This window comes from Loxodonta africana, chromosome 2 (genome assembly GCF_030014295.1).
Source record: "Loxodonta africana isolate mLoxAfr1 chromosome 2, mLoxAfr1.hap2, whole genome shotgun sequence".
Taxonomy (NCBI): domain Eukaryota; kingdom Metazoa; phylum Chordata; class Mammalia; order Proboscidea; family Elephantidae; genus Loxodonta; species Loxodonta africana.
The window spans coordinates 190,754,720-190,765,157 of record NC_087343.1 but is presented as its reverse complement, the minus strand read 5'-3'; the positions used below and the strand labels follow the sequence as shown (position 1 = coordinate 190,765,157).

Genomic DNA, 10,438 nt, shown 5'->3' with positions numbered 1-10,438 from the left:
GCCGGCTGTGCAGCCCGGGCCCTTTAAGTGGGGCGGGCCGCGGCCAGGGAGGCGGGTCGGGGGCGGGCCGCGGCGGCGGCGGCGGGCCGGGCCGCAGGGCGCGCGGAGCGAAGGGCGGCGGCAGCGGTTCCTCCTCGGCCCGGGCTCCGGGTAGCGCTCGGCCTCGGCCCCGGCCCACGGCAGCTCGCCCCTCGCGCTCCCGCACCCCGCGCTCTCCGCACCCCGCGCTCCGCGCACCCGCGCTCGGCCCCGCGGCGGCGGGAGGAGCGGCCATGCCGCCGCGGCGCAGCATCGTGGAGGTGAAGGTGCTGGACGTGCAGAAGCGGCGGGTACCCAACAAGCATTATGTGAGTGTGCCGCGGCCCCACGCCCCCTCGAGCCCGCGCCCCGCCGGGGACGACCGGGAGCCCCCGGGCTCTGCGAACTTCTGCTCCTGCACCCCTTCTTCCTCTCCCTTGCACTCCCACCTCGGCCCTTGGTCTGCTCGGCCCGGGTCTCTCCCGGATCCTCCCCCTCCCCCTCCTCTCTTTTGCCCTGTTCTGGTCCTCCATCCCTTCCTCCAGCCTCGCCCTCCTACAGGCCTCTTTGCTGCTCCTCTTCCCCCTTCTGTCTCTCTCTTGTTCCCCAACACCACCCTCATTCTGCCCAGTCAAGGAAAAGTCCGGCCCCAGCCGGTGTAGGGGACAGAGACGGAGAGAATGCGCCTGTTCGCAGGCCGCCCCCCCGCCTCCCCCCCACCTCCCCCCGTCCCTCTGATTGTCCGGAGGCACTCACACCGCAGTGCCCTGGCCACAGGTAGCCCCTCTAGGGACTGCAAAGTTTGCCTTCTTCCTTTGGAGGAGCGAGCCTGAACGATACAGGAGATCTCGCAATCGGTTATTTGAGTTCCTTCACCTTTAAAAGATTAAACAGTCCCTGTCCTCTCCAATAGCTTCTGTTTGAAAATATAAGAAAGTTGCCTCCTGGTATCTCCCTCTGTAAAATGGAAATCGAAATGAAAAGGACTGAAGAAAATGGGTCAATAGCGTTATTTTACAGATGGGAAGACTGAGGCTCAAAGAGATTGCAGGAACTAGAACAGAGTAGCATTCAGGCCTTTCCTGCCTCTGGAAGGCGCACCTGGGGCAGATGGGGACCTCAGATGGGAAGTGGCTTTCACAGCAGGCTGTGGTCAGTTTCCGAGAGTTCAGGTGGGCTGGGACCACCTAAGAGGCTCTGGGTGGAGGGATAAGGGGGATGTGGGATGATGGAACCAGATGAGGCTTTGGGGGGCGTCTCCCTCCACAAGTGAAGGGGGCTGTGGCGTCTCTGGTGGTGAAAGGAGGGCAGTGATAGAGCCTAGCTACAGAGAAGTTAACCAGGAAGGAAAAAAGAGCAAGAGGGAGGGAAAAAAATCCTAACAAAGAAGTGCAGAACAGTGAATAGAAAAGGGCGTTGGCTGGCTGAAGTCAGCCCCTTGGCCTCACTGGAAGTGGTCTTTGGGTCAGTTTTTTTAAGAGCCTTATTCTTATAAAACATATCTACATGCCTGCCGTGAAGAGCCTGCAAAATTCTGAAAGGAGATAGACAGGAATCCACTCTGCTCTCTCTACAAGAAAGGGTGTGCTGTGTAAGAGTCTGTATTGTTATTGGCTGGCCAGCTAGTTATTCCATCCTTAGCCAGGCAGTGGGAAGCAATTTCCTGGACCTGTGGCATCTTTAAATAGAGTGAAGTTTCCCTTGATTCCAGAGCTCAACTACATTGTCTCCTCCACCCCCTTTTTTTTTTCCTCCCTGTTTCACATGCTGCCAAATCTTGGTTTCTTGTTTGAGCCTGTTGAGTGTGTAACAGTTGCCTCAATGGAATGAAGACAGTTTCACCAATATGGCAACAGGGGGAAGTCTGCATTTCTTCACGTTGCTTCCCACCAGATCTGTCAGCTGGTAAAAGCAGAATAGATACACCCACCATGAATTGGTGTCACTGGCCCCTCACTCTCTCCTGCCCTAACCACCGAGAGGTCCTTAAGCTCATTTTACAGATGAGGAAATTAAGGCTCAGAAAGGTGAGGTGTTACACTTGAGGCCACAGCCAGAGATAGAGCAGGGATGTAAATCCAGGTCAGTAGGACCCCAAAAAGTGTTTTCTTCCACCAGACCACACCACCTCCTAAATCTCACACCCCAGATAGTTTCCCTAAGCAAAAAAAAAGTTGTCTTTGAGTCGACTTCGACTCAAGGGGAACCCATGTGTGTCAGAGTGGAACTATGCTCTGTAGGGTTTTCAATGGATGATTTTTTTTAGAAGTAGATCACCAGGCCTTTCTTCCAAGGTGCCTCTGGGTGTACTAAAACTTCTAACCTTTCAGTTAGCAGCTGAGTGTGTTAACTGTTTGCATTACCCGGGGACTCTTTCATAAGCAAAGCCCTCTGAAAAAACCAGAAAATTTGCTGTCATTGTTCTCTGCTTAGTCAGATCCTTTCCTATCCCAGTTTTTTTTTAAGATTCTCCATATGAGGGTTATCCTTCTAAGCCTTCAACCATTTTTTAGGGACCCCTTAAAAGAACTCTCTGTCAAAACGTAGATATTTGATTTGGATACACCTGGGTTCAAGTCTTCGTCTTCTGACTTGATAGCTGGTGGCCTCTCTGAGCCTCAGTTTCCTTATCTGTACGATGGGAATGCTGGTGCTCATTTCCTAGGGGGAAGACCAATGAGCCTGGTAGAGTTGGAATTCCATAACCATTAGCTCCCTCTTCCCAGATCCCTGCCCCGTGGTGTTCATGTCAGTCTGATTGGGAACATGCTGCAGCACGTGGGAAGGGATTCTACAAAGAACTTGTTTTTCTGCATGTAGATTTCGTCGCTGCTCTGATTCATGTGGCCCTCTCCCTTCTGGCTAGCCTTTTGGTTCATCAAATGAGGATGGGCCATGGGTTGAACTGAGGCCTGTGTTACCCACAGGAACAGAGAAAATTTAGTGCCACGATGGCAGAGCATCTAAACCCAACAGAAATGGACTGCCAGCAACCCCTGCTCTTGTTCCTGAGGATCATGGCCCCAGAAAGAGTGGGCCTGGACTTTGACTCCTGTTTGGTATCCTCCTCTCTGAACCTGGCCCTGCCACCCTAGAGAGATAGCATGAGTAGGGGAGGTGGACATCCCTGGGATCTGCCACTTCTTACACTCTCTGACCTTGGGTTGGTCATTTTACCTCTTCGAGCTCCAGCTTCCATGGTCTGCAAATTGTGAATACTGCTACTTCTCCTCTAGGCAGGGTCTCCCAACCTCAGCACTTTTGATATTTTGGGCTTTGGTAGAATTCTCGACTTCTGTGCAGAAGACCTGGGTTCTATTCCCAGCCAGTGCACCTCATGCACAGCTGCCACCCATCTGTCAATGGAGACTTCTATGATGCTGAACAGGTTTCAGTGGGGCGTCCAGACTAAGACAGACTAGGAAGAAAGACCTGGCAATCTACTTCCAAAAATCAGTCAGTGAAAACCGTGTGGATCACAATGGTCCAATCCACAACTGATTATGGGAATGACACAGGACCAGGCAGCATTTCGTCCTGTTGTGGATAAGGGCCAAGTTGGCGGCAGCTAACCACAACAGCAACAACAAAATTTTTGGTTGTGGGGGGCTGTCCTATACATTGTAGGATGTTTAGCCGCTTCCCTACCCTTTACCCACCAGGTGCCAGTAGCACCCCAGACATTGATTGCCACATGTCCCCTTGGGGGCCAGAATTTGCTGACACTCCCTCCTGCCACAACCACTGCGCTAGAATATACAGGTCAGTTATGGAGAGTCCTGAACACCACACCCCCTAATTTTCTATCACCCCTTTCCCCACTGATATCATTGGAGAACTGCAGCTGGAGCACAGGGCTGCCCATCAGGGCTGGGCCACCTGTCCCACCTAAAATGGCATCTTCTCCGTGATCACGATGGCATCCTGTCTGTCCCCACCCCACAGGCTTCATTCACCTGTGGGCCCAGGGCGGAGCCGCAGGTGAGGCTTGGAGAATGCTGAAGCAGAAGCCCCCAGCCAGTTGCCCTGGAGTCACGTCTAACCCATGGCGACCCTAAGTGCGTCAGAGGACCTTATGTGCCCCATAGGGTTTTCTATGGCTGTTTGTCAAAAGTGGGCCACCAGACCTTTCTTCTGAGGCACCTCTGGGTAGACTCAAACCTCCAACCTTGCAGTTAACAGTTGTGTGCGTTAACCATTTACACCACCCAGGGACTTCTAGAAGCTCCCCCTGAGCCCCCTCCAAAAAAAAACACTTGCCTTTGAGTTAATTCCAGTACAACTGTCTATAATCTTTATGGAAGCAGAATGCCTGGCCTTTCTTCCTTAGTGCTGCTGGGTAGGTTTGAACCACCAACCCTTAGGTTAGTAGTCGAGCACAAACCATTTGTGCCCCCAGGGTCCAGAAGCTCCAAGGCCTCAGAAATCCCAAGAGTTGGGTAGGGATTACTGTTGATTCTGGTGTCAAAGGTATTGCTTAGGAAGGGTTTCCCTGGAGCCTCTGCCCTCTGTTGGAGTCAGGGAGGTAAGGACTTTGGGGGCTCTTGCCTTTCTCTACCAGTGGCTTTTCTGCCCTGGGGTTTCTTAATGAATGGAAAGGGGTTTTCAGCATGGCAACTTGGGGAGACCCTGCCCGAGTTGTCTTCTGGCTGGAGGCGAGGAGGAAATGCTCCCAGTAGGTTTTGTGGGTTTTGTTTGGATCACCCCACTTTCTACACGGGAGGGGATGCACAGAGCATTTGGTTTAGAAGAGAGCCTCCACCAGCAGGGACCTCAAGATGCTGGCTGGCTCTGGTTGAGATCTTGAAATGTTAAAAGTAACAAGATGGTAGTAGTAATTAGAGTAATAATAATGACAGTCACAGTTTGATAAGTTGCACTGGGCCAGCACTGGATTAAGGTCTTTATGTGTTTAAATAGGTACTTTCCTATGATATTAATACAATACTTCAAGTTTATGAATACATTGTTGTTGTTGTTAGCCACCATCAAATCAGCCCCCAACTCATGGCGACCCCATGCGAGATGGGATCAGACCATTATGATCTGTAGGGTTTCATTGGCTGCTTTTCAGAAGTAGATTGCCAGGCCTTTCTTCCTAGTTAGCCTTAGTTTGGAAGCTGTGCTGAAACCTATTCAGCATCATAGCAACACAAAAGCCTCCACGGACAGACAGGTCGTGACTATGCATGAGGTGCATTGGCTGGGAATCGAACCCTGGTTTCCCACATGGAAGGTGAAAATTCAATCACTGAACTACCAATGCCCCCATGGATACATGCTGTAAGCTGCTGTCATCAGCACCTGACTCATGGTGACCCCATGTTTAAAGAGTAAAACTGCTCCTCGTAGGGTTTTCTTGGCTATAATCTTAACAGAAGCAGTCCCCAGCCCTTTTCTTCCATGGAGCCTCTGGTTATCAGCTGATGGCAAACCACTTGCGCCGCCCAGGCTCTGAATACATAACGAGACAATAAATACCCACCCATCTGTCACCCAGTTCTGTCAAATCTTTACATGTTATATATATATTCATTTCAGATCTTTTTTTGTTTTTTAAGAATAAAGCATTACCGATGCACAGTCCCCTTTGTGACCTCCCCACCCACCCCCAAGAGTATCCCACATTTGACATTTATCACTCCCCTGTACTTTTTAAAAAAGAGAGTAGTAACAGATAAGAATTTTTTATTCTTTACTAGCTTTATTGGGAGATAATTTACATACCATAAAATTCACCCATAAATGTACAATATTCACTGAGTTTTAGTAAATTTATAGGGCTGTGCCATCATCACCACAATCCAGTTTGATAACCTTTCCATCACCCCAAAAGGATCCTTGGTGCCGCTTTGCAATCAACCTCCCCTCCCATTCCCAGACCCATGCACCTTTTAATATTGTTGCCTTTCTAACACTCCCAAAAGTCTGGTCTTGTCCTGAATGTATTAAAATTATGTGCATACCGTATGCTTTTGACATCTGCGTTGATACGTACAGCTCCACTTCGCCATAACTGCTAAAGACCTGGCGATCTGCTCACGTAAAGATTACAGCCTGTGGAGCAGTTCTCTGTCACATGGGGTCACTATAAGTCTCAGTTGAACCGAGGGCACCTAACAACAACAGTATTCCATTTATGAATATATCCCTATTTATTCAAGCTCCAATTTGGGGACTTTAGGATGTTTCCAGCAGGGAACTTTCTTTCAGGTGCTTCCTCTGTACATATACCAGAGGTGGATTGCCGGGTCTTGGGGTTTGTGTGTTTTCAGCACTGCGTCTACATCCCCGTGAGCGGTCCCTATGAGTTCCCTCTGCACCCTGCCCTTGCCAACACTGCGTTGTCAGACTTTAGTTTTTGCCAGTCAGGGCGGTGCTCATTTGCATTTCTCTGCTTGCTAGTGAGGTTGAGCATCTTTTCATATCTTTTTTTATTAGCCTTTGAGTTTCCTCTTCTGTGAATTGCTGGTTTTTATCCTTTGCCTTTCTTTTGGGTTATTTGTTTTCTGTTGATTTATAGGATTTATTTCTACATTCAGGATGCTAACCCTTAAGGTAGTTATGCTTTGTTGCCATCAAGTCCTTCCCAATTAGTAGTAGTAGAAACAGTTTGTGCCACCTGGGGACCTAAAATAGTTACACTACCCCTTTCCTTCAAGTCAGTTCAATTCTTACTCATAGTGACCCTATAGTGTCCCCATTTTATCTGTGAGGGGACAGGAGGCCCAGAGAGGTGGTGGGACATGCCTGAGGTCACACTGTAATCAGTAGAGAGGTGGCAGCCTTGTGATCCGAGTGACCTTGGGTTGGTCATTTATGCTTCTGGACCCCAACAACAACAACCAGTTGCTGTGGAGGCAGTTCTAACTCATGGCAACCCCATGTATGGCATGGCAACCCTATATGTGTCAGAGTAGAACTGTGCTCCATAGGGTTTTCGATGATTGATTTTTCAGAAGTACCTCGTCAGGCCTTTCTTTTGAGGCACCTCTGGGTGAACTCAAACCTCCAATCTTTTGGATATCAGAGCGCTTTAACTGTTTGCACCACCCAAGGATGCCTTCTGGGCCCCAGTTTGCCTTTACGTGAGAAATGGAGACCATCCTGGACCATCCACCCATCTCACTGTTGGTTCAGCCTGGATGGATTAAGCTCAAGCTGCTACCAGGCTTTGATCATTCTTTGAGAAGCCTTGGATTGATTGGGCTCCTGGAGTGGTGGGTTGGCAAGCCCTGTGCTGCCAGCCTTGAACCCTCCCTTCTCCACTGGCCATACTCGAGGAGCCTGGGAGTCACTGTTCTGAGCAGCTGAATTTTACATGCACTTATTAGGGTTATGGGCATTCTTGTGTCAGTGGTATAGGTGGCCTCTGACTGATGAGTTTAGTAATCTTGAATGAACCATGGATCTACTGCCCAAATTAGCTGAGTTCTGGTTTTCAGCCACCAGCTGCCCCCGCCCCTCTACTCCTGGCACCTCTTGCAGAAACATGCAGGGCAGAGCAGCAAACTTGAGTGGAAAGAACATGAGTGTTACCAGCAAACATATCTACATCAAGTTCTGCATGGCCTTGAGTGACTCAACCCCCAGCCTTAGTTTCTGTATCTGTAGAATGAGTGCAGTGTCTTCCTTGTAAGACTGTGTCAGTTTTTGATAATGTATGCACTCAAGTTATACTCCATCTCTGCTGCTCGGGTCAAAAAAAACAAATACTAGCACGTTTCCTTCCAACCCACCATTACGTTCATGATAAAAAGAATTTGGCTTTGAATCCTCTTCAACCACTTCTCACCTGAGTGACCTTGTAGAAGCCTTACCTGAGAATCTGTGAAATGAGTAACAATAGTACTTACCTACAAGTCTGGGGTGATTGTGACTATGAGATAGTATTACACGACACTGAGCCTTGCGTATAATAAAAAAAAAACAGTTGCCATCAAGTCAACTCCTTCTCATGGTGACCCCATGTGTGTCAGAATAGAACCATGATCCAGAGGATTTTCAATGGCTGATTTTTGAGACATAGATTGCCAGACCCTTCTTCTGAGGAACCTCTGGGTGGAGGCAAGCTTGCAACCTTTTGGTTAGCAGTCATGTTTATTAACCGTTTACACCACCCAGGGACTCTGGTGTAAAATTAAAAAAACCAAACCCATTGCCATCGAGTCAATTCCTACTCATAGTGACCCTATAGTACAGGGGAGAACTGTCCCATACAGTTTCCAAGAAGCACATGGCTTCAGACTGCCAACCTTTTGGTTAGCAGCCATAGCTCTTAACCACTGTACTACCAGGGTTTCCTGGTGTATAATAGGAACTTAATAAATGGTGGTTGTTGTTTTTGTTGTGTGCCATCGAGCCTATGCTGTAAACTGCCCCGTAGGGTTTCCTAGGCTATAATCTTTATGGGAGCAGATCACTGGGTCTTTGCTCCTGTGGAGCAGCTGATGGGTTCAAACCGCCAACCTTTCAGTTAGCAGCCGAGTGCTTAACCATTGTGCTACCAGGGTTCTTTCAGTAAATGCTAGTCACAAAAAATAACACTAATGATAATATCAGCCATGATCCCTGTCACCAAGCCTATCTCCTGGCCCTGAGGGCATGCTAAGTGTTTCCCGAGATCTTTCGATCAGGCAGCATTTACTGGTTGCTGCCCTGCTTTGTTAGGAAAGGGTCTGGGCAAGGCAGAGCCATTCCTAACTACTCTAGAGGCAGCTTCTTGTCCCACACCTTGTCCGTATCACACAGAGCTAGTGCCCTAAGAAGGCATTATGGCCCCTCTGGCAGGTTTTTTTTTTAATGACTATTATTTAAATGGCTGTTGCTTTCTTTTGATTGCAAAAGAGGCCGTTGCAGCTGCAGGCTGTGCCAAGTGAGTGATAAGCAGGAGGGCTGTTCTGTGTTGAGGATCCACCTCACACACCATGCTCTGCTTGGGACCTCATCAGCCCCTCTCTGCCATGGGTGCAAGGAGCAAGGCTTGGGTCACTCTTAATGGGAGATTTCCCAGCCTGCTTCTCTCACACCCTAGGCTTCTGCAGCTGTCTTAAGGTCAAGAGGGACTGTGGCTCTGGTATTTTCAAGTTATAGAAATGTCACTTTAGAGTTCAAACTTTGAATCTGTGCCATCTATTGCTTTTGGTAGGCAGAGAAAGTACACTAGACTGCCTGGTTCAAATCCCTGCTCTGCCCCTTACCAACTGTGTGACCTTGGACAAGTTACTTACCCTCTCTGTACCTCAGTTTCCTTGTTTATAAAATGGGGGCAGTAATACTCCCAATTTCATAGAGCTGATATGAGGATGGAAACCCTGGTGGCATAGTGGTTAAGTGCTACAGCTGCTAACCGAAAGGTTGGCAGTTTGAATCCGCCAGGCACTCCTTGCAAACTCTATGGGGCAGTTCTACTCTGTCCTACAGAGCTGCTATGAGTCGAAATCAACTGGATGGCAATAGGTTTGGTTTGTTTTTTTTTTTGTTTTTTGGTTTAATGTGAGGATTGGGGCAGGGCAGTGGTTCAGTGGTAGAATCCTCGCCGTCCATGCAGGAGACCTGGGTTCGATTCCCAGCCAGTGCACCTCATGTGCAGCTGCCACCCATCTGACACTGGAGGCTTGGGTGTTTCTGTGATGCTACACAAGTTACAGCAGTTTCCAGACTAGGACGGACTAGGATCTACTTCTGAAAAAGCAGCCAGTGAAAACCCTGTGGATCAAAGTGGTCCGATTTCAATTGTACATGAGGTCACGTGAGTTGGGGCCCCCTGGACAGCAGGTGACAACAACAACGAGAGGATTAAATGGGCCTAGCATATAGTAAGGGCTTGATAACCATTAGCTACATTAGGAGTGTACAATAGTAAAAAGTCTGTAACTACCTAAACACCCATCGATAGAGAACAAGGTAAATAAAACATACAACATCCACATGCCAGAGTGCCATCAAGATGGTAAAAACACACCCCGTCGTCTGTCGTGGGAATAATAAGTGATAAAAGCTGCTTCATGACACCGTGCTCGGGCCGAGTCCCACCTGATGAAAACTGAGGGCTTAAAATGTGTCTGCGTAAGCACAGAGATACAGGTGATAAAATGTATGTCACTTTTTTTTTTTTTTTTTTTTTGCTTGCCTGTGCTTTTCTGTTTTCTAAATACCCTGCAGTGAACACTTTTTGTTTTCCCATAAAAGTGAAAAGCAGTGAATGCCCACGGACAAAGAGAAGCAGCAGTGCCGAGCTGCGCGGCTCCCACACAGTCCCCACATCCTGCTGCCCTGCCCAGTTCTGGGTCCTCCTGCCTCTGCCTCCCCTGGCGCCTCCAGGGCACCTGCTCTCAGAGACTCGTCCCCTCCCCCTACCACACAGGGAGGTCTCTCTGGATGTGGCTTTCCAGCCAGTGAGCTGGAGAGTGGAAAGAGA

General features: G+C 49.0%; 1 protein-coding gene across 2 annotated transcripts in view; it reads left to right on the top strand.

Moving 5' to 3' along the window:
• The first annotated feature begins 236 nt into the window (after positions 1-236).
• The window catches only part of SH3PXD2B (SH3 and PX domains 2B), a 406,416-nt gene continuing 396,214 nt past the window's right edge, over positions 237-10,438 (top strand). For both annotated transcript variants that reach the window (XR_010320756.1, XM_064279122.1), the window contains exon 1: positions 237-347. Coding sequence is in view for 1 of the 2 variants with exons in the window: in XM_064279122.1 (XP_064135192.1) it covers positions 273-347 (75 nt within the window). In the remaining variant the exon portion in view is untranslated. The remainder of the gene's footprint in view (positions 348-10,438) is intronic.